Source organism: Canis lupus, chromosome 3 (genome assembly GCF_011100685.1).
Source record: "Canis lupus familiaris isolate Mischka breed German Shepherd chromosome 3, alternate assembly UU_Cfam_GSD_1.0, whole genome shotgun sequence".
NCBI classification, from domain to species: domain Eukaryota; kingdom Metazoa; phylum Chordata; class Mammalia; order Carnivora; family Canidae; genus Canis; species Canis lupus.
In genome coordinates, this window is record NC_049224.1 from 65,086,101 (window position 1) to 65,110,260 (window position 24,160).

General features: G+C 41.0%; 1 protein-coding gene across 1 annotated transcript in view; it reads right to left on the reverse strand.

Moving 5' to 3' along the window:
* The window catches only part of CD38 (CD38 molecule), a 47,769-nt gene extending 24,982 nt beyond the window's left edge, over window positions 1-22,787 (reverse strand). Inside the window, 2 exon segments of the mRNA NM_001003143.1 lie at window positions 22,150-22,416; window positions 22,753-22,787. Of these exon segments, the coding sequence (NP_001003143.1) occupies window positions 22,150-22,406 (257 nt within the window). The 5' untranslated portion in view covers window positions 22,407-22,416; window positions 22,753-22,787.
* Window positions 22,788-24,160: the final 1,373 nt, after the last annotated feature.

Consider the following 24,160-nt stretch of genomic DNA (forward strand, 5'->3'; position numbering starts at 1 on the left):
CCAATTACCCTTAAGTTTCCTAATGGATTGGATATGTGGTGTTAGAGAAATAAGGAATCAATAATAATTCCAAGTTTTGTACCCTGAGACACTGGAAGGACACAGTTCCCAAGAACTGGGATGGATTAGGCTTGGGTGGAGCTGACACTGATCAATTCAGCTTTGAACATGCCGTATTTGAAATTTCTAGGAGACATGCAGTGAAGCTGTGGAATAATCAGATGACATATGACTCTGAAGTTCAGGAGAAACAAAGGCATGAAACTCTCAGATCAGCATCCAAAAGAAAAAGAGAAGATGACCAAGGATTTAGCCTTGAGGCAATCATCCAACAGAAGAGGTTGGGAGAAAAAAAAAACAACAAAAACTGGAATGTGGGACAAAAAGCAGGAGAATGGGTTAGTCTGGAATCCAATTGAAGAAACTATATTGGGGATCCCTGGGTGGCTCAGTGGTTTAGCGCCTGCCTTCGGCCCAGAGCGTGATCCTGGAGTCTCGGGATCAAATCCCATATTGGACCCCCTGCATGGAGCCTGCTTCTTTCTCCACCTGTGTCTCTGTCTCTCTCTCTGTGTCTCTGATGAATAAATAAATAAAATCTTTAAAAAAAAAAAAAAGAAACTATATTAAGCAGGAGGAAGCGATGAACCATGTAGGATGCTCTTGACTGGTCAAGGAATATGAAGACTGAGAACTGATGGTCTGAAATATCACTAAGGAAGGGCTGTTTTAATTTCCAAATGCAATGGGTGTTAGCGGGTGCATATCTTTTTGTTATTGATTCCTGGGTTTGTTTTGGTTTTTGGTTTTGGTTTTTTGCCTTTATATGTCACATCATGTATTTTGTGAATTTACTTGGGGGAAGATCGTTGGAAATGCTGCCTATATTTAAATATTTTATAAATGTATCCTTAAGAAAGCAATATCCCTGAATTTATCCTTCCATGTGCTCACCTTTCATGCTCATTTCAAGCCTGAGCATGTCTTCTCCTAGAATATTTTTGTTGTTGTTGCAAAAGGTGCTTTTATTAAAGTACGGGAACAGGACCTGTGGGCAGAAAGAGCTGCTCCTCCTAGAATATTAAACAAGCCAGTTCCTTACTAATCAATCATTTGTTGGAATGACAATTTTCCTAAAACTGTAAAGCAAAAAAAATTAGAAAATAAATTTAATGTTGAGGTTTGAATCATTCTGTGATAGTCACTTCTTGCAATTGCTTACTTCAAGCTTTTATACTCATTAACACCTAGTATCATTATTATAATATCCAAAGACTATAAATATGAACATATTAAACATATTTATATTAACAAAATTATTTGTATTTCCATTCTTTTGTCCAATTAATACAGAGCACTTGCTCTGTGCCAAGCAGAGCATTAGGTATATTCTAAGAATGCAGTACTTAACAAGACACATACTACCCTTGACCTCCAAAGCTTTGCTCCATAGGGAATTACAGTTATTAAATAGGAGGTAACTATAAAGTGAGTCATGTGGTGGCTAAGGAAATGTATCACTTTGGGACCTGCTCTTTTGGAAGATTGGATCTTTTTGGAACTGTATATAAGTAAAAATGTTAAATGCCTGTACCTTGATAACTACATGAACTCTGGCCACCCCTGAGCTAAAACTGTTTGCCTCATCTTCTAGGTGCCAAAACTGTCCTATTTCTCAAACATGTCAAACTTGTTTCTGTCTAAAATTTGTGAATACAATACCAACATTCAAAACTTGAACCATTAGAAAATATTTTCTAAATTAGATATATGTGTATATATATATGTATATCTATACTTGAAGAGAGACTATAGGAATGCAAAAATTGGAACTATTGAGCCATAAATTTAACAAAATATATGCAAGACTAGTACTCTGAAAACAAAACATTGCTGACTGAAATTTTTACATGCCTGAAGAAACTGAAAAGTGTACCACATTCATGGCTTGGAAGGCTCCCTATTAAGATGGAAACCATTTGCTAAGATGTATCTGTAGATTTATCAGATCACAAATAAAAATTTCAGTATACTTTGTTAAAAATATTGACAAAATAATTCTAAAACTTACATAAAAATACAAGCAATCTAGCCAAAGTCAACAAAAGGAAAAAAGCTGGAAAATTTATGTTATTTGACTTTAAGATGTACTAAAGAGCTAGGGAAGCCTGGGTGGCTCAATTGATTAAGTATCTGACTCTTAGCTCAGCTCAGGTCTTGATCTCAGGGTCATGAGTTCGAGACCCACATTAAAAAAAAAAAAAGGATGTACTAAAGAGCTCCAGTAATTTAGAACATGTGGTAGTGGTGAAGAACTGATACAGATCAAGGAAAGAGAATGGAGAGTTCAGAAAGAAACCCATACTTACATGGTGCTATAGGTTGAATATTTGTATCCCCCCAAAATCAGGTTAAAATCCATCCCCCCAGTGTTAGGAGGTGGGGCCTTTGGGAAGTGACTACAGCATGAGGGTGGAGTCCTCAAGAATGGAATTAGTGGTCTTATAAAGAGACCCCAGAGCATTCCCTCCCGCCTTCCCCCATGTGAGTGCACAGAGAGAAGTTAGCCATGTGAGTTAGGAAGCCAGCTCTCACCAGACACTGAATCTGCTGGTATCTTAGTCTTGGACTTCCCAGCCTCCAGAACTGTAAGAAATAAATTTCTGCTGTTTATAAGCCACGTAGTTTCTCATGTTCTGGTATAGCAATCCAAACAGGCTAAGGCATGGTCGATTGGTTTTTCAGCAAAGGGGCCAAAGCAATTCAATGAGAAAAGAAAAGCTCTTTCAAAGAATGATGGTACAGCAAATAGACTCTCATATTAGAAAAAAAAAAAAATGAAATCTACCCTTACTTCATACTCTACACAAAATTAACTGGAACTAGATGAAAGACCTAAAGCACAGGCTATACAGACAGTCCCCAACTTAACAATGGTTCCACTTATGATTTAGTACAAAACTGATATGCATTCAGTAGAAACTGCACTTTGAACTTTGCATTTTGATTTTTCCCCAGATTAGAGACATGCAGTCTGATCCTCTGTCACAATCACTGCAGGCTCCTATAAGCGTTCTGAGTGTGCTTTAAGTGGGCTAGGCTAAGCTATGCTGTTCAGTAAAGTAGGTGTATTAAAAGCATGTTTGATTTACAATATTTTCAATTTATGATGGGTTTATTGGGATGCAACCCCAGTGTAAATCAAGGAAGATATAAATAAGAAAAAGTGAACAAATCGGATCTTGTCAAGATATAAAAACAACTCGACCCTTTAAAAGACCCCATGAAAAAATAAAAGGAATACTGCAAAATGAAAGAAAACACTTTCAGTACACATCTGACAAAGGACTTCTATTCAGAATACATAAACCAAAAACTCAATAAGAACAAAAACCTAACTTTTTTAAGATTGGCAAAAGATTTGAAAACTTAATTCAATAAGCCCATGTTCAACATCATTGGTCATGAGGGAAATGCAAAATTAAAAGCACTATAAAAATACCACTACGAACTCATTAGAATGGCTAAGGAATAAAAGTCTGACAATATCAAGTGTTAGTAAGATTGTATAGCAACGACAATATTCATACATTAATGGTGAACACGTAAAACCATACAATTACCTTGTAAAACCATTTAGTATTTCTTAAATAGCTTTGTAAATCATGTGGCTCTGCTATTTCAATTCTGGGTATTTGCCCAAGAGAAACAAAATCATATATCCATACCGTAACTTTGTTCATAGGACCTTTATTCATAATATCCAAAAAGGGAATACAAGCCAAATGTCCATCAAAAGATGAATGAAGAAACAAATTAGGGTATACAAGCACATAATGGGCTACTATTCAGCAATAAAAGGGAACAGTCTATTCATGCACACAACAGGGATGAATTTCAAAAACATCACACCAAAGCCATGAAAGAAGCCAGACACAAAAGTGCACAATTTATGATTCTGTTTCTATAAGTACTTTCAAAAAATGGAAACCAATGCCTAGTAACAGAAATCAAACCACCTTTGATGGATATCAAGACATTAGTAATTTAAACAATGTGGTCATTGTTTTGGGATAATTAGATTATAAAGCAGATTGGAAAACTCAAACTAATGAACTTGAAATCAATTAAAGTGGCATTAGAAAGCCCCTTGTAAAGGATGGATTATTTGATAAATATTACTCACACAACTGACTATCCATCTGTGGGGAAAACAAAATTAGGTCCTTACCTTACACCACACACAAAGATAAATTCCAAATGGATAAGAAGAGTTCATTGCAAAAAAGCAAAAGTTTAATTCGGGGAATATATGTGACCTTTATTGTGATCTCTGACATAAAAAATAAGTTCTTAAATAAGATGCAAAAGGCACAACCATAAAAGATAAATGGGATTACACTAAAAATCATCAGTCATACAAGGGATCCAATAAAGTCAAGAGTCAAGACACAGATTGGAAGAACATATTTGCAATCTGCATAACTGACAAAAAATTAGAATCTTGAATGTATAAAGAAGACAGACAATTCAACACACACACACAAAAAGGCAAAAAACAAAAATAGGCACTTCACGGAAGAAACCAGAATGGCCCATAAACATATAAAAAGATGATCAGTTGAGTTAGTAATCAGGAAAACAAAAATTAAAGCCACAAAGAGAGGGGCAAAATTGTTCTAGGCGATGGTAAGGATACATAGCAACAAGGACCTTCATGCTGCTTTTCTGAAAGTAAGTTGACACCACAAATTTGGAGACTGGTTTGAGCATATGTAATGTGGCAGACACTGTTGGTTCCCAACCCAAATAGATTTTCCCTACTCTTCTTCCCTCTTGGCAAAGTATGCCTCCTATCACATTGATTCAAAATATCAAATACTCAGTTCACAAGCCTCCTTTCCAGCTGGGGAGCCATGTGGCTCAATTCTGCCTAATGACAATTGGGGGAAGCACAGAGGCAGTTGAAGGAGGTCTCCTGGGAAAGACATTATTTCCTGATAAAAAGAGACTCAAAATGGTGATTTTCTTGCCCATCCTCCTGCTCTCTGTCCCTAGGCATTATTCTATAAGGAAGGACATAATACCTGGAACTGCAGCAGCCATCCTGTGACAAGAAGCTTAAGGATGGAAGCCACCCAGGGAGATGGGGAGTGAAAGGGAAGTCCCAAACCATCACTGAGCATGGAACCAACCCTAGGACCACCCCATCTCTAAATGTCTTGTAATGTCTGTCTGTAAAATCTCTTGTCTTAAACTACTTCCATTTGAGCATTCTTTTACTTGTAGCCAAAAGCATCTTCATTGATACACCCACTGGTATGGAATGAATTGTATCCTCCCCAAAAGATGTGGAAGTGCTAACCCCCAGGACCTTGGAATGTGACCTTACCTGAAAATAAGGTCTTTGAAGATGATCAAGGTAAGATGAGGATAAATGTGGACCCTCATACAACATGACCGAGATCCTCATAAAAGGGAGGAATTTTTGGGTGCCTGGGTGGCCCAGCTGGTTGAGGGCCCAACTCTTGATTTCAGCTCAAATCACAATCTTTGGTTCATGGGATGGAGCCCCACATCAGCTCCATGTTTAGCGCAGGGTCTGCTTGGGATTCTCTCTCCCGCTGCCCCTTTCCCTGCTCACATGCACACAGCTATGCTCAGTATAAATAAATAAATATATATATATATATATATTTTTTTTAATAGAGAGTAATTTGTACACAGAGAAAGACATGTGCAGAAAGAAAGTGTGTGGAGACACAGGGAGACCATCATTTACTGGATAAAGAACACCTAAGGCTTCTAGAAACTAGGAAAGAGATATGGAATGAATTCTTCCTCACAGCCTTTAGAAAGAACAAACCCTTCTGATAACTGAGCTTCAGATTTCTGACTCCAAAAATATGAGACAATCCATTTCCATTGGTTAAGCCACCCAATTAGTGGTAGTTCCTTACAGCAGCCCTAGCAAACCAGTAACACCCAGTAGTGGGTAAGAACGCAAATTCCATGACTTAGTACTTCTATCTCTAGCTAAACTCCTTAGAGAAAAAAAAAAAAAAAACAAGCACAAGTAGACGTGTGTGTTCTGGCATCACTTATGCCAACAGAAACTGAGGAAAGGGAGTAGTTTAGTAAACGTAGGATATGGTCTTTCAGGAGGATCTCATACACAAGTTGAAATTAATGAACTGAAGCTCATATATCAACAAGGATAAATCTCTAAAACATGATTAAAATCACCAAAATATGGAAAAAGCAAAGCTTATTCTACAGGGCAAAACACAAACTACATAACAATTAAAATGCAGTCACATCTTTCCTTATCAGACTGATAAAAATCAGAAAATCTGAAAACACCCTGTGTGGTAAAAGTATAGCAACACAGAAACTATCATTGCCTCAAAACGAAAATTGTCTCACAAAGGGAAATCTGGCTATTTTCAAAATTAAGTTCAATCCTTGAACTTAGCAATAACTCTTCCAAGATTCTTACACAAGAATTTATTGCAGCACTGTTTCATAATATATTACAAAAGGTTTTCAACAACCAAATTTGTCTATCAGTACAAATCTAGAAAATGGCAAATCCATAAACTGGAATACTCTGTAACCACACTGATAGTCAAGCAAGATACATTATGAAATGAAAAAAGAAAAGTGAAACACAGAAGCACCAATGTGTGTGGGGAAGAAAAGGAATATGGGAATATACTTACATATACAGAGAACATTTCTAGAAAGATACAAGAGAAACAAGCCATAGTATTTGCCTCTGAGAAAGAAGAAAGGGGAATTGTGGGAAGAAAGACTTGTATTTTACCTGTTGAGTTATTTCTGTAAAACTGAAAAGGGGCACCTGGGTGGCTCAGTCTGTTGAGTGTCCAACTCTTGATCTGAGCTCAGGTCTTGACCTCAGTGTCATGAGTTCAAGCGCTGCACTAGGGGGCTCAAACTAAAAAAAAAAAAAAACCCTAGAAAAAAGATCTAAAGCAAATATAGCAAACATGTTACACCTGTTACCTCTGCATAATGAGTAGATAGGCATCAGTAATATTATTCCCTAGACATTCCAGTGTGTTTAAAATTTTCATAATTTAACATCTCTAGCTTAAAAAAAAAGACAAATTGAGAAGAGAGACAAACATGAGAGTAAGGAATATTGAAGAAGGAAAAAGACATCCCTTGAGAAAGAAGAATGAAGTAAACTAGTCCTGGTAAATACAAAGAGGACAGTTCTTGGTAGTAAATTGGTGTGTTCCTACAGGTGGGATTCAAAAGTCCCCCTGAAAAAATTCTGGAAATGCTAAAATATGAAAGAAGTTCCCCCAAATGTGATCGATTGTCTTTGATCTAAGTCTCAAACATTCCTTTGTAATTCTAAATCTCTCACAGTTTCAGGGCACCTGGGTGACTCCGTGGTTGAGCATCTGCCTCTCTCTGTGCGTCTCTCATGAATATATAAATAGAGGGATCCCTGGGTGGCTCAGGTTTAGCACCTGCCATCGGCCCAGGGTGTGATCCTGGAGACCCAGGATTGAGTCCCGCATCGGGCTTCCTGGTTGGAGCCTGCCTCTCTCTCTGCCTGCCTCTCTCTCTCTCTCTCATGTATATATAATTAAAAATCTTTTTAAAAATAAATAAATCTCTCACAGTTTCAGTATGTTTTCAGTCTTTCTTTGCTCTTGAAGAATTCCCAAGGAGATTTAATTACTAATTTGACACTGCTCTAGGTAGGTTAATTCATCAACAAACTTTTACTCCCAGGAACCATGATAATGACGAAAGTAATTCTATTATGAAATTATTTATTATGAATTTCACAATACTTAAACTATAAGGTGCCAAACACAGCAATGGCTTTGTAATATTTACTAGATAGTCATAATAAAAGTAACATTTGAATGGTATCAAGGCAAATATGGACTGAAGCCAGGTAAAAATACGTTGGGGGAACTTCTCACATCCCTTCAAATCAGACTTTCCTGCTTCAAAACATCCAAGAACCAAAGACGTAAATAACTTTCTACCATGTGGATGCATTGTGTTTGCTACAATCTACGAGGAAGTAGAAAACTGAGCTTAGTGATTCTCCTAAAAGTCACATTATAAAAGACATTTGAATTATGTCTATAAAACTGTGTGTGTTGAAACCATCTATTTAAGCAGCTCTTAATCTTCCTTTTGTGAATCTCCTTTTTTTTTTTTTTTTTCTTTTTTGTAATTGTGGCATTCATCATTATTTAGAATTCCACTCTGGGGGTCAAGTGATTTTGTATTCTTCTCTATATCTTTGTATTTTTCTCAATGTCCTCCAATAAGCTTGTCTTATTTTTGCAATTAGAAAAAAATAAGAGTCATTGCAAGGGAAAAGAATGTTATTCTGTTGCTACATTTATTCTTCAAATTTCTTACCTCAGCTTTCACTGCCTTTCTTGTCTTCAAAGCAAGATTCTCAACATCCCCTCCCTCCACAGTAGATATCTACTGGTGATATTTTGTTGAAAAAGATAATCCCATTCAGATCAACTACAAAAATCCACAAATATGATTACTCCTCCCTTACCAAACCCTGAGTCATTAAAACACATACACACACACATACACACACACACAAATCAATTCTCAATTTTATCTCATTCAATTTCCTGTGTTGTTCTCAGCATCTTGCATTCATTCTTTCCACCATCCTTCACTTACAGAAAACTTAGTCTTGGGGGCCCTGGCTGGCTCAGTCAGTAGAGCATGCGATCTCTTGATCTCAGGGTTGTGGATTTGAGCCCCCAGCTTGGGTGTGGAGCCTACTTAAAAAAAATAAATGTAGGGGTTCCTGGGTGGCCCAGTTGGTTAAGCCTTTAGCTTAGGTTGTGATCTTGGGGTCCTGGACTGAGTCCCACACTGGGCTCCCTGCTCAGGGGATATCTACTTCTCCCTCTGTCCCTACCCCTGCTCATGTTTCTTTCTCTCTCTCTCTCAAGTAAATAAATAATTTTTTTTAAAAACAAACCCAAAAAACTTTGTCTTGGTAATTTTCTGACCTGATCTATTTCTAAGGGGTTCCTAAATGGCAAGAAAAAAATACCTGACCACATCTCAGTTCATTTATTGCAAAAACTCTTACCTGACCCCTAAGTGATTCAGTGCATTAACCAACACTATATATTCTTTTTACATAATTAATAGGCTACCGTCTAGTACATCCAACCTGGTTGTTTATTTATCTATTTATAAATCTGCTTATACTTGTTATTTTAATTATATAATTTAATTAAATTGTACATAAATTAGATAAGTAGGAAAAGAAAAACTTTTCTATTTTTTTAAACTATGAAAACTAAGTTGAATGGCTTGGTAAAAATGATCATAGGTGATATATTTTGAAAATGTTACAGACCTGAAATCGAAAAGAAATTCATTGGTAATCTCTAGAGATTGATAGGTCATTAACCAGCTCATTATTCAATAAACAAGGGAAAAGAATCAAGCATCTATCTTGACTTTCTTTTATGGACTCTATTTCAGGGCATCCAAGTGGTGGGTGAGAGAAAGGCTTCTGTTTAGATGAATCAGAGTAAATAAATGCAGAAGGAGTCTTAGAATTATAAAATATTCACGATATAGCCCCTATGGACATAACCAATCCAATGCTGCTAAGCTAATTAAATGAAGAGTTGTGAAAGAACTCTATAACAGATGAATCAGGCAGATACAACCTAATTCTTTTAACCGCCTAAATGTGGGGTGCTACGATTTTTTGACATTATGTGCCTCCTGCTGTGACTGATGCTTGAGGAATTCCGCAGCTCCCTCTATAATGCATTCCTGGCCACCCTCAAATCCAATTCGCTTCCCCAGTCTCTTCCAAGTTAATAGGCATTTAAAAATGGAGGAGGAAAAATGGTTAGGAATTAGAAGATGCTTAAAGGGGTGCCTGGCTGGCTCAGTCAGTAGAACATGTGACTCTTGATCTTGGGGTTATGAGTTCAAGCTCCATGTCAGATGCAGAGATTTCATAAAAATAAAATATTTTTTAGAAAAAAAATGATACTTAAGATATTCTTTAAGATATTACTTAAAGGATAAAGTAGCTGAATGCAACGTGTGAATTTTTATTTGAACAAAATCAATTCTAAAACTACATTTTTAAGAAACTCATGGAAAAATAAACAGCGTGGATATGGGGTAATACTGAAGAATTAGTCTCAGTTTTGTCAGGTGTGACAATGGTATGTCAACTATGCTTTTTTAGTGTTACTTTTTGTTAGAGATATAGACTCAAGTATTTACAGACAACATGATATGAAGTCTGGAATTTGTTTTAAAGGACTTTAGAGGAGGGAAGCTTGGGTAGCTCCATCTGTTGAGCATCTGACTCTTGATCTCAGCTCAGGTCTTGATCTCAGGGTTGTGAGTTCAAGCCCCATATTGGACTCCATGATGGGCGTAGAGCCTACCTTAAAAAATAATTAAATAAATAGGGGCATCTGGGTGGCACAGTTGGTTAAACATATGACTCTCAGTTTTAACTCAGGTCATGATCTCAGGGTCATGGAATTGGACCTGAGCTCCGTGCAGAGTCTGCTTACAGATTCTCTCTTCCTCTCCCTCGGCCCCTCCCTCTCCTTCCCAGAGCACTCTCTCTTTTTCTCTCAAATAAATAAATCTTTAAAAATAAAATGGTTTAGGTAAATAAATAAAATATTTTAGAGTGGAAAGGTGAGGAGCTAGATGAAAGAACAGCAGAATGTTAATTATTCACAATGGTATTAGGTAAAGGGAGTTAACTATTTTGTCTAGTTTTTTGGGTTATTTTTAACATTTCCATAACAGAAAGATCCAATTCTGCTGGCATTCTTGCTGCTGTCTTTGCCTCTGTCTTTGTTCTTGCTTTTGTTCAGCGGGCTCTCCCCAAGACGTTTCTAGGTTCCCTCTTTATTCAGGTCTTTGCTAAGCTATCAGCTTTCAGTGAAGACTTTCTTATTTTATTATTGTACTTAACACCCTAACACTACTGCCCAGCACTCTTTTTAGCACTTACCACACTGTATATTTTCCTGCTTTATTCACTGTCTGTACCCTAATCCCACTAGAATAAAAGACCCATGTGATCAAAAATGTAGTCTGTTTTTGTTCCCTGCTACATCCCCAGGATCTAAGAGTTAGTGGGACATCATAGGAACTTGAGAAATACTTACTGGATAAACATGTTACAAAAATCTTTAGTGTTTGGAAATAAGGCAAGAAGGTGGGGAGGATGTCCTTTCAATATCTTATGAGGGCATTGTTTTGACAGGCTGTCCCTAGAAATATTTAATTATGTAGCAGAATAGGTCTTTATCTTTCCTATTTACTATCAAACTTTATGAAGTTAGGTGCTAACAATATACATTTTGTTGGTGAGAGATGCAAATAATTTGTCTGATAGAAAAAATATACACCAAAGTTAATGGCTTTTGTTAACTTGTAGAACATTAGCCAGTTTTATATCTAAACTATCAACCTAATTCTAATATTCTATTTTAAATATGTATAAATACTTCAGTGCCCCCAAGGTATTCTTCGAACTGACTTTATCATTTCACTGATTCCTTAATAAATGAGTAAATAAATCTTTGGCATGCATTGATTTTGTATGTTAAATAAAGTCATGCTCTTAACTTTTTGAGACTTCTACTCTGACAAATGAACTCAAATTGTGATGCACTATGCAAGGATTGGCTGCGATTCTTAACTTTTTGCCATCTGAGGCTCTGACTCTGCCTTATAGAGAGAGCAACACAAAACACACCTGATTCCTTGGCATCAAAACTATTCTTCAACCAGTAGAGACACCTGGTCACCCATCAGATTTCTCCAAGCCAAACAGCCCTCGGCCCCCAAACTTCTTACTCCAGCTTCTCCTCCTGCTGCCCCTACTTTAGGACCTATTCATTTGTTAATCACTTTTGAACATAAGTACCTGCAGAAAATGGATGGGATGATGGTGACTATCCCCAGGTGGGATAAAAAATACTGTACAGAGGTTCCTGGGTGACTCAGTCAGTTAAGAATCTTACTCTTGGGGATCCCTGGGTGGCTCAGCGGTTTGGCGCCTGCCTTTGGCCCAGGGCGTGATCCTGGAGTCCCGGGATCGAGTCCCACGTCAGGCTCCCGGCATGAAGCCTGCTTCTCCCTCCTCCTGTGTCTCTGCCTCTCTCTCTCTCTCTATGTCTATCATAAATAAATAAATCTTTAAAAAAAAAAATCTTACTCTTGATTTCAGCCCAGGTCTTGATCTCAGGTCATGAGTTCAGGCCCCAGTGTGGAACCTACTTAAAGAAAAAAATATTTATACTTACCTACTTGGGCTGACAAGCAACATGATTCTGACATAGAATCCAAACAGGTGTCATCTCTTGGAACAATTCCACCAACAGGTAGCATCTATGTGGCATACTGTGTAGACAATTTTGAGGCTGGGCCAGGCTAACTCAGTGAATGTGATCCATCAGCAATGCTTTCTATAGACACAGGATTAGGAATGAGGAGTGTGCACTCCATCTTTCCTGACCCAGTTCTAGGAGGTGATGGTTCAAGAGGAGAGATAAGCCATGAAGAAAATGTCCTGGTAACCAGGCATGCCAAGTCCTGCATGGTTACCAGGACTTGGCATTCTGCGGCTTTACCTGCAAATGTCATAATAGCATCTAGAGTACAGAGACAAAGCTCTAGGCTCTAGGACCTTGCCTCCCTAAAAGGAGAAGCCCAAAGACCTCACACTGCAGCCTCATGACTCACCTTTGAGACAGAAAAGTAACAGATTCCTCCATCTGGAGACTCTACAAAGGCTCCTACCTTTGGAATGAGTTGCCTCAGGCCCTAAGACATGAGAACACACTCTTTTCAAAGTCTTATGATGTAATGGCTATAGGCTGTGCATTCAGTTCAAAAACCACCTCTACCATTTACCGGCTCTGGTCCTTAGGGGGAAAAAAAAAATCACTGCATGCCGCAGTTTTCCCATCAGTCTAATAGGTCTGATGAGCCCAAGAATGGAAAGAGATGAGTTTCTTCCATGTCCTAACAACAAAATTGACTTTGTGGGCATCTGATCAATGCAGTCACATGGGTCCCTGGGCTCAGAAAGGTCCTACACTTGGAATTTAATGCTCTACAGTTGCTGCCTGGAAATTATTATTAATATTTTTTAAGATTTTATTTATTTATTTGAGAGAGTACAAGTGGGGAGAGGGAGAAGGAGAAGCAGACTCCCCACTGGGCATGAAGCCTGATGACAGGCTCGATCATAGGACCCTGGGATCCTGACCAGAGCGGAAGGCAGACATTTAACTGACTGAACCACTCAGTGCCCCACTGTATGGGAATTCTTAGTAATTTTATCTTTGCTTTGCATCTTATGAGACAAGGCCAGTGGGACACTGTCTCACTGCACTGGGGGTTTGAATCCTTGGCTCAAACTCCCCAGGACGGCTTCTCAGGCTGCCATATGAGGAGTGAAAGCGCAGGTGGGTGGGATTAGGTGCACCTTCCCCACATGCCAAGTTGTGGTGTGCGATCCCAGGCACCTGTGAGGGTCTGCTTGCTCCCTGCAAGAATCCTGGTACCCAAGGGGACTCAATTAAATAGCACGTAAAAACCATCTGGCTGACAAGACGTCAGAGGGAAGTAAAAGCTTTCTCCTGCTTTTTGAACAATAAGCCCACATTTTCATTTTGCACGGGGCTCTGCAAATTACCCAGCCTGCTCCAGACCAACTGATAAGCCAATTTATTTAACCTCTCTCAGGCTTCATTTCCTCCCCCACAGGATGTGTCCTGAGACTTTTCTGACAGGATTCTAATAAGAGAACCAACTATATGAAGTTCTGAGTATATTGCAGATAACCCATAAACATTGATTTCCAACCTTTCTCTCTTCAAAAATTTTAAAAATATTTTTTATTTATTCATGAGAGACAGAGAGAGAGGTAGAGACATAGCCAGAGGGAGAAGCAGGCTCCCTGAGGGGAGCCCAATGTGGGACTTGATCCCAGGACCCCAGGATCACACCCTGAGCTGAAGGCAGATGCTCAACTACTGAGCAACCCAGGTGCCACTGTCTCTTCAAAATTTCTAAACTGACTTTTGGCAGCTGTTTTCCAAGGGCTTTCTCTCCAAAGAGAAAAGGGGAAAGCAGAGAAGTCATGAGTGTTCATTGTGATAAAGAACAAAAGCTTTCTCCAGGCGGAACACCACCACTTCCCTGTTAATAGTGATATCAGAACCAGAAGCTTGGGCGAGCCATCAGTAGTGAGCACTTCTGACCTTTCTAGAAACTTCCAAAGTGAAACAGAAATAGCATCTCTCCTTTTCCCTCTTTCTCTTATTTCTGCCTTCCCTCACTCAGCCATCTGAGATGCTCCCAGGGCTCTCAAATAGCCTCTCCTTCTAGAAGATTCTAGCCCAGAGCTACATCCTCTCAAGTGTCTTGATATCACTTGAAGCCTCACAGTTCCCAAATACCATTTACTTGCATATGTACTCCACCCTTCCTTCAATAGATAACTCTGTGGTATGACTTCCCCATTTGCTCACAGCAGCATCCAGGCCCCCCACTTGGGAAACCAGTTTCACTTTCCCAATTTCACCCTCCATATTCAGTCAGATGCATCTAAGACTCTGAACACTGGTCTATCTTAGAGTACAGCATGAAAGATGGGGTTAAAGGAAGCCTGATAATCATAGTCCTAAGCACTGAGGACACACAGGTGAACATGAAGCCATCAACTTGACTCGCTCTAATGAGGTTCAGGGTCTTATTGAGAATGCAGATGTTGAGCAGGCAGTCATCCCATCACCCACAGAGAAAGTATTCTAGAATTCTGTCCTGTGCAAATATGGTCACATTCATATTCTCTCACACACTGAGAAGGTCCAGGTTGTGGGTCGGCCAACATGAGGTCCACATCCTCTTTCCAGTGGGGTCCTGCCAAAGTGTGGAGGCCGAGAAAAATTAAGGCCATCCCACCTAAAATTGAGCATTAGCACAAGTACAGCCATCTTAGCCACCTGTGAATAAGAGCTGAACTTTACAGGAAAAACTACAGAATGTCCTTGGCAGGGAATCCCATATCAGAAAGACAACAGAGCTCAGAATTGCCTTCGGCAGAGAATCCCATATCAGAAAGACAACAGAGCCCATGCCTGTGGTAGAAATTCCCATATTAGAATGAGAACAGAGCTCAATGCCCTTGAAAGCCCCATATCAGAATGTAAACAGAACTTGAGAAATTCTTCCACCCCTTCTGAAAATCCCCTAGACCAGCCTATAAAAAATCCAGCTGTAACTCACTTCAGGGTCCAAGCCCCTGCTCCGCTGTGTTGGGTATACTTGGACCCAAGCTCGAGCTTGCTAATAAACCCCTGTGCGCTTGCATTGGTGTCGGCTCCTTGGTGGTTTCTCGGATTCGCAATCTTGGGCACAACAAAAGTCCCATACCCTTTAAAGGGTTTTGGTCCAACTATTTGCCAGTTTTACCCCAGAAGTAGCATCTTATCTGCCTCCCAGATTCATTCAACAGGTTAGCGCACACTGTTCAGAACACCCTTTGCTGAAATTCCATTGTAAAAGAAGACTTCATATGCTACTTCTTTCATGAAGCCCTCCTGACTCTACTTGGGTGGGTGGTGCTCATTTCTGAATCTCTGTGACATGGTGCAAGAACTTTGCTCACAGAAATTCATATATTTTGCTTGATAGGTACTTCAGTACATCCTACACCCTTTCCCCTACAGAATCCAGCAAAGGGCTTAGAGAACAGAAGCCACCCCTCCCTCCATGGGGCCCCTCTTGCCCATGAACACAGCCACGTGCTATTACAGATTGCACTGCAGCACTGTCTCCAGGTCAGTCCTCCCAGATCTCCCCACAGGACCCTGGACAGCAGGACTGGTTTTTTCTTCCTCTCTCTGAAGCACCCTCTCCTCTCACCCTCCAGTATCCCTAGCACCAGGCACACAGTGAGTCTTTACTATTTGTTTGTATGAATTTGCTATTTTGTACATTTTAAACTCATGAATTTTACTGAGTAGAAGCTAATAAAATGCTAAAGTCATTGAAATGGGAGGTATGGGGAAGTAAAAATGAAGAATTGGCCCCTGGGAAATCTCGTTAGAAATTTTGAAGAGGAAGGAGAAGCAAGAAGAAATTGAGAAATGAAGAAAAGGGAATCAGAAACAATAATCAGTACCAGCACAGTGCAGATAATCTATCTGTCTGTGATCACCAGAAGGCAGGATAAGATGGATGGAGTTTCTCACTGTATATGTTTATTTTTCCACCAGCGTGATTTGTACTTGACTGAGTTCAACTTAGCAAGCAGCTACTAAAGGACTGTAATGTGACAAGCAATGTGCTGGACGGCCAAGGGTGCAGGGGTGAATAAAAAGTCTCTCCCTTGGGAACCCCAGCTTGTATGGGGCAGGGATGAAGAGTTGTCAGAGGAATGCCCGCTTCTGTCCCTGACACCCAGTGGCTATCATTGATGGCCAAAATTTATGCAGAGGGCTGGTTTTCCCCAAGGCAAGAAGATTTCTGGAACTGTAACATACCTCTGGGTGCCTCTAGAGTCCTCCTGCAGACTCTGCTCTGCCTTCCCACATTCCCTGGCTCCTGACTATTGCACAGAAGGTAACATTCTCCCATACAATAGCACTAATCGTCTGCTAACATTCTGGTGAGTCTTGGCCACATGTCTGTCAGGTCTCACAAGCCCAGGGCCATCTTAGGACAGAATGCAGCTGGTGGATATGATCTTGAGACAGCAGAACCAGGTGTCATCTGTTCAGGAGTATTCTTCATTTAATGTGCATGGCTCAGTTTTAGAAAGTCTCACCTTGATAAGCAGGGACAAGTTTCAGTGCTCAACTACCCACACTAAAAGACTGGCAAAGAGTGACTTCTATAGGGGTAAGAGATTTTGGGAAAGGAAAATGAAGGAAAAGGAATATATACAAAAGATAAAGTCCTAGATCTACAAAGAAACACTGAGAAGCTATTTATATAAGAGAAAAATCAATACCCTATAAGCCCAAAATAGAGATTGATGAATTTGGGAATAATGGTATGGAAAATTTGTTGGATAGGTATATTTATTTTAGCTTTTTCTAATTTTATTTTTTTTATTATTTTTTTTAGTAGTAGTAATATACTGGCTTCTATATCATTCATTTAATTCAACTATTTTGCTTATTATATTGCAGGCACTACTTAAGGTCCTCGATATATGTCACTCAACAAGTCCCTTGATTCAATGAGTTTATATTCCAGGAGGCGTATATCAGATTTTTATCATTATTAAATCTAATTAATAAAAGGTAATAATGTATAAAGAGCAATAGCTGTAACAGAAGAACAAAAAACACAAGGAAGAAATAAACATTTAAAAGCTAACTTAAGGGACGCCTGGTGGTTCAGCAGTTGAGCGTCTGCCTTCAGCTCAGGGCATGATCTTGGACTCCAGGGATTAAGTCCCACATTGATCAAGTCCCATCCCCCGCATGGAGCTGGCTTCTCCCTCTGCCTGTGTTTCTGCCTCTCTCTCTCCCTCTCTTTCTCTCTCTCTCTCTGTCTCTCACGAATAAATAAATAAATCTTAAAAAAAAAAAAAAAGAAGCCGTCTCAAGGCAATGATCACATCCCAGGTGCTGCCAGTAAAACATGCTCACAGGGTCAAGACTTCAGGGCTGTGACTCTAAGGCTCTGAAACAGCATGGAGAAATTAAGATACTTAGCCTTTCTAGCATCCCAGGTAATACCATCCTTTCAGCTGACCTCTCCATGGTGCCATTCATGTGAGTAATGCCCCATTTATTTTTGGATATTCCAGCTTAATTGAGCTCCCAAAGGACTCCAGCCCCAGTCAATATCACAAGGAGAACCACTCAGCTAAGCTCAAGCATTTCACAGCATCATGTAAAAATAATAAAAAGGTTTATGTTTTAAACCACTAAGTTTGAGGGTAGTTTATTATTCAGTAATAGATCAGCAAAATGCCAATTATAAATCATCTGAAGCTGAAGACTAATAAGGAAAGAATAAGGAAAGAAATCTACAATAAACTTATGGATGGCCTAAAAATCAGTGGTGGAATAATAATAGTCAGTGGTTAATAATTCCATTAACCCATATTTTACTATCTCTTTTCATTTATATTCAGTTTTACGTAGTTACAATTATTATATGCATAGTTTTTATACTGGTTTTGTTTAGCCTGGTATCACATATCAATTTTTTTTTTAAGATTTTATTTTTCATTCATGAGAGACACAGAGAGAGAGAGGCAAACACAGGCAGAGGGAGAAGCTGTCTCCCTGTAGGGAGCCTGATATGGAACTTGATCCCAAGACCCAGGGATCACAACCTGAGCCAAAGGCAGATGCTCAACCACTGAGTCACCCAAGTGCCCAACATATCAAATGTTTTTTATGTTAATACATAGTTGTGGGCAGCCCGGGTGGCTTAGCAGTTTCGCACTGCCTTCAGCAGATCCTGGAGACCCAGGATCGAGTCTCACATCAGGCTCCCTGCATGGAGTCTACTTCTCCCTCTGCCTGTCTCTCTCTCTCTCCTCTCTGTGTCTCTCAATAATAAATAAACAAAATCTTTAAAAAAATACATAGTTGTAATAAAGACCTACGACGTAAGAACTAGAAATAGCAGGTCAAAGTGGAATTACAAGGTTGAATAATTGACATAAATGGATGCTTTGGCCCAATACAAAAAGCCAAAGCAGGAGACAGTGACCCAACAAGGAATGGATATGAGAAGAGGACCACAAGAATGATTTCAGAATACAACAGGGAAAATATTTTTTCTTTCCTTTTTTTTTTAGATTTTTATTTATTTATTTGAGAGAGAGAGTACGAGAGCAGGGGGTGGAGGGAACTGCAGGGGAAGGGCAGAGAGAGAGAGAGAAACTCAAGCAGACTCTCTGCTGAGAGCAGAGTCCAACTCAAAGGGCTCAGTCCCAGGACCCTGAGATCATTACCTGAGCCAAAATCAAGAATGAGGGGCTTAACCGACTGAACCACCCAGGCGCCCCAGGGAAAAGAGTTCTGATGCTAAGATAGTATGACTCAAAGAGAAATTGTCAGCATGCCAGACTTGCAACAACAGAGAAAGAAAGAGTATTGATTAGAGTCTTAACCTTGAAGTTAAAGTGTCAAGAGTGGAAGGGCAACAGAAATTACAAGGGTTCCAAGCACAATGAGCAGAGAGAAAATACCATATATGTGATCTACAATATATAAAGAACTCCTCTAAAAATAAATGAGCAACTCAGTAGAAATTAGCAAGGATCTGAACATAAAGTTCACAGACAAAAATATAAATGACCGGTTAACATATACAACATGTTATGATCCTCTGATAATCAGAAAACAATTAGATGCTATTTTTCTCATAATATCATGTAAAAAAGGTTGATACTGTTGAGCAATGAGGAGATTGTAAGAAAGCACAACCTGTGATAGATGGTAACAGGAGCCTAAAATGGTTTATTTTGGAGGGGATTCAGAAACTCTTAACAAAATTTAAAATACGCATGATCCTCCCTTTGATCCAGCAATTGCACCACCAGAAACCTATCCTACAAAAACACTCCTATAAGTGCACAAAAATATACATTCATTGAAGCATGGGACTCCCAACTGGGATGAAAAGTTTCATGAGAGTGGGAAGTTTGTCATCCACTACTGTGTTGTCAATAGTAGATCGCTGCCTGGAAAATAGTAGATGCTCACCAAATATTTACTGAATGAATGAATGGGACTGAAAATTGGTAACTAATTTTCTGTCCAAAGAGATACCTCTAAGCTATGGAATACCATGAGCTGTTAAAAAGAATGAGGTAAATCTACCTGTACTAACACTGAAAGATCTCCAAGGACATGTGTTTAATTTAAAAAAAAAAAAAGGCAGTAAATAAAAAAAATTGGAAACAACAAATTCCATCATCGAAGGACTGATTTACTAGATTGTGATTTAAATACATGTAATACTGGGTATCTCTTTTGAGTTGGCCTTGATCTATATTTATCATTGTTGAAAGACGTCTGTAACACTGCATTTCCAAAAATGAATGCATTATGAGCACTCATACAAATCAGGATTATTCCTCTTGTTCCTCAGAATTCCCACCTGTGGTAGGTACCATCTCCATTTGCCAGCTGAGAGCAAGACAGCACAGAGAAAGTCAGTAACTTGCCTGAAATAACACTGAGGCAGAGCCAAGATCTAAACCCAAGCAGTGCACCTCATGAGTTTGCACACTTAAACCACCCAAGGATAAAGAGACCATATGTTCTGGTTAAGTCTATTGACTCAGCATAATTATGAACAGCATCTCCTTCCCTTTCAAAAATCTTACATGTGGTCAATAAATTACGGTCACTCTAGCTAACAGAACATATATAAGCTGCATAGCGTAGTGGCTGAGTTCAGTTTCTGGAGCCAAATTGTGGACAATGAAGTCAAACTCTACTTCAAATGTAAAATGGGGATGGCAGTGGTAAGTGCCTCGTATAGTTGTTGAAGGACTCAATGATTTGATATTTAAGTGGCTGGCACATATACCGTATTAATGACTAAACCATTTATATAGTGTCTCTATGTTTGTGTGTGTGTGTGTACACGTATTGTGAGATATTTGGAAGGATATTCAAAAAATATTAACAATACATATCCCCTGTTGATATTTTTGAACATATACACATTTACATATGTATATGTTGGATATATGTGTGTGTGTGTTTGTATGTGTGTACTACTAAGTGCCCTGACAAACATTAGGAAGGCTTGTGGTTTCTGTGACGCATCTTGCTTGCTATACACTGGTGATAATCTATCCAATAGTGTGAATTTATCAGAGATAACTGAACAACAACAACAACAAATTTAAACGGTTACATTACATTGGAAATTCAAAGACCGCTTTTATCATCACCGTGCCAGATTGGCTATAGCTTGATTTTATTGGAACTTTTAAGTATGACCTAAAGGAATGCCTCACCTTCTGGTTTCTCAATTAACTGTTTAATTACTCGGAAACAAAGCACTTAAGGGACCCTGGCAATCTTTGGCCTTGAAAAATGTGCAAGCCAGACCTCCGGGATCTGCATTAGAATACATGGGCTGAGAGCACGCGGGGAGGCGGGGCGGGGGGTGGGTTGGGATGCGGATTGTACCGCTCAACTCCCGAGTTGCAGGTGTTTCTGGCAGGTGGAATCAGTTGTGCAACCTCGAGCTCACAGCAAAACCCCGACTGCCAGGGCCCCCCTCGGGCAGCCAGAGAGGGAGCTTTCTTACTTCCCACTGGCCCTACTCTGTGTACAACTTCAAAAAATGAGTTCTCTGTGTGAAACCAGACCCTGGGAAAGGAAGTCCAGAAAGCGAGCGGTTCCTCTTGCGGGGGAGATAAGGAGCTAGCCGGCAGGAGGCACGAGGAACCGTCCGGGAAGTTTCCACGGACTGCCGTGGGTGGTGTTTTCAAGGTCTGTGCAGACCCATCGGACAGGTGCACCTTACGGTGTGAATTTCATCTCCGTCCTCAAAGTTTTCTTGTTTTGGTTCTGTTATCGAGATCTCTGATCCCCTGTAGCTCTGGGCGCGCAAGAAGTTGTGGATTTGTGAAAACTCACCCTGGCGGTCGGACCCTCCTGGCGCCCCCCACCCCACCCCACCCCACCCCACCCCGCGACCCCCTGCCCGGGCCGCAAGCCACTCAACCAGGTGTCAGCTGTAACTCTCTGGGGGCGCTTTCGGGCCAGGGACAGCCAGCAGAAACCCCATGCCTGGCAGAAAGCGCCTTCGATCCCCGCGCCTACCGGTTGCCTGCGTCCCAGCAGCGCGGCGGCGAGCGCAGCGGGGCTTGGGCTCGGGGCCGCCCGGCCCGAGCGCAGGAGGCGCGGGTCCCCGCCGGGGCTGGGCGCCCCGAGCTCGAGCTCGTGCGGGGGGCGCGGGAGGGCAAGGCCGGCTCCCTGCTGACCCGGGTAATGAAAGATGCTTTGTTGCGCGCGCGCGCCCGGTGCCCAGCTGTGCCCAGCTGTGCCCCCCCGTGCTCCCCCGCGCCCCCCGGGGCCCAGCCGCGCGCCAGGGACGCGGACTCACCGCTGCTCAGGTCGCACGACTTGAGTGTACGTGTAGCACCGTCCCAGGAGGATCTCGTAAAAATGGGCAGTGGTGCCCGGCCCCTTCCACTCCTTGTGCTTGGGCGGCTGGCGCCACATCAGGATCCCGACCGGCACCGCGATGCCCACCACAATCAGGAGAATAAAAAGGACGCAGAGACAGATCTGGGCTTTTCTGGAAATGCCGCAGCAGGGTTTCTCCTCCTCGGACACGGAACTGAATCTGTGGTTGGCCATGGGGTCCACTGAGGGGTCTGGCGGGCAAAGTTGGAGGAGAGAGCCGCCCCGGGGCCGGTCAGGGAGGGAGGAGAGAGCTAGCCGGTTCTGAAACTGCACCTCCCCTTTATCTTGCCCTTGTCTTTTCTCGGCTTCCTTTCCCACTCCCACCCCCTTCCTCCAAAGTTCCGTGACCGGCTGGACCAATAAGGACTTAAAGAACTGGAAAGACTCTACTACTACAGCCACTCACTGCCAGACTCCTGAGCAGACAAGGACCGGACTTTGCATTTCCAGGGAGAAGCGGCCACGGCCACCTTACGCTTTCTCTGCAGGTGCCTGCAAAACAAACAGCAATCCCTTATACTTACTCCTCGGCCAGCAAGCTTGATCAGACTTGCAATTTACACTTCAGTCACACCTGATGCTAGAAAGCGTCAAGGCTTGGCTCAAGGCTTGGCTGCCTGCCTCTGCACCTGCCTGCAAGCGTTTGGGTTTGCAAGCAATGTCTGCTGCCTGGGAAAGGCTGCTCTCCCTCTCCTTCTTCGCCTTGACAAATGCCTGCCTGCTCAGCCCCTTTCAAAAGCTCTACTCAAGCTTCACCCCTTCCCCTTAACTCAAGTGACATCAGTCGTTAAGCCTGGGTTCAAATCCAGCTCCACCACCCACTACTGGAGCCGTATGGGGCAAGTTACTTGATGGCTCTGTGCTTCAGATGTAAAGCAAGGATAATAGTATCTACTTCATGAGGTATGATCAAGATGAAGCGAGTTTATAGTTACCATGTGTTTGGCACAAATGCCTGGCACATGCTAAGCACTCAATAAATATTAGCTATTACTACCTGCTCTGAGAGGCACGTACTCTCTCAAGGTTCCTTAGCACTAGGACCATCTGTGACATTTCCGCAGAGACCTAAGGAAAGTGAAAAAACAAGCCACAGGACTTCCTATGGCAAAGGTTTTCCAGACAGAGGGAATAGCAGAAGTAGTGGCTGAGACAAAACAAACAAACAAACAAAAAACCTCTGAGGCAAAAAAGGAGAAAAAAAGAAAAGAAAAGTTCGTTCCTTAGCCCATTCCAGGAGCACCATGGAGGCCATTGGAACTGGAATGCAGGGTTAAGGGAGGCAGAAGAGAAAAGAAGTTCCGAGGGTAGCAGAGGGCCAGATCACCAGAAGGACTTTTTAGACAGTGAATTTTATTTTTAACCCATTCAAGGTCACTGGGTGACTTGATTAGGCATGACATTTTAAAGGCTCAATCTGAGGGCACCTGGGTGGACTTTGGGTCAGCTGGTGATCTTAGGATCCTGGAACGGAGTGCATCAGACTCCTCATGGGGAGCCTGCTTCTGCCTCTGCCTATGTCTCTGCCTCTCTCTGTGTGTCTCTCATGAATAAATAAATAAAAATCTTGAAAAAAAAATAAAGGTTCAACCTGGTTTCTGTATTGAGAATAAACTGTAAGGAAGTAAGGATGGAACAGTGAAGACCGGTTATGAGGACTTTGACCAGGGGAATAGTTATAAAAGTGGCAAAGACAACAAGCAATTGGATTCTGGATACACTTTGAAAGTAGAAACAACAGGTTTTGCTGATAAGTTGGATTTGGGGTTTGCAAGAAAGAGGAGTCAAAGAGGACTCCATGAATTTTGATCTGAATAACTGACCAAGGGAAGGACAGTGCTGGCATTTATAGTGATGGGAAACAAGGATGAAGGAGATTTGATTTGGGAGAAAAGGCACCAGACAAAAATTTGGTTTTGGAGGTAAGT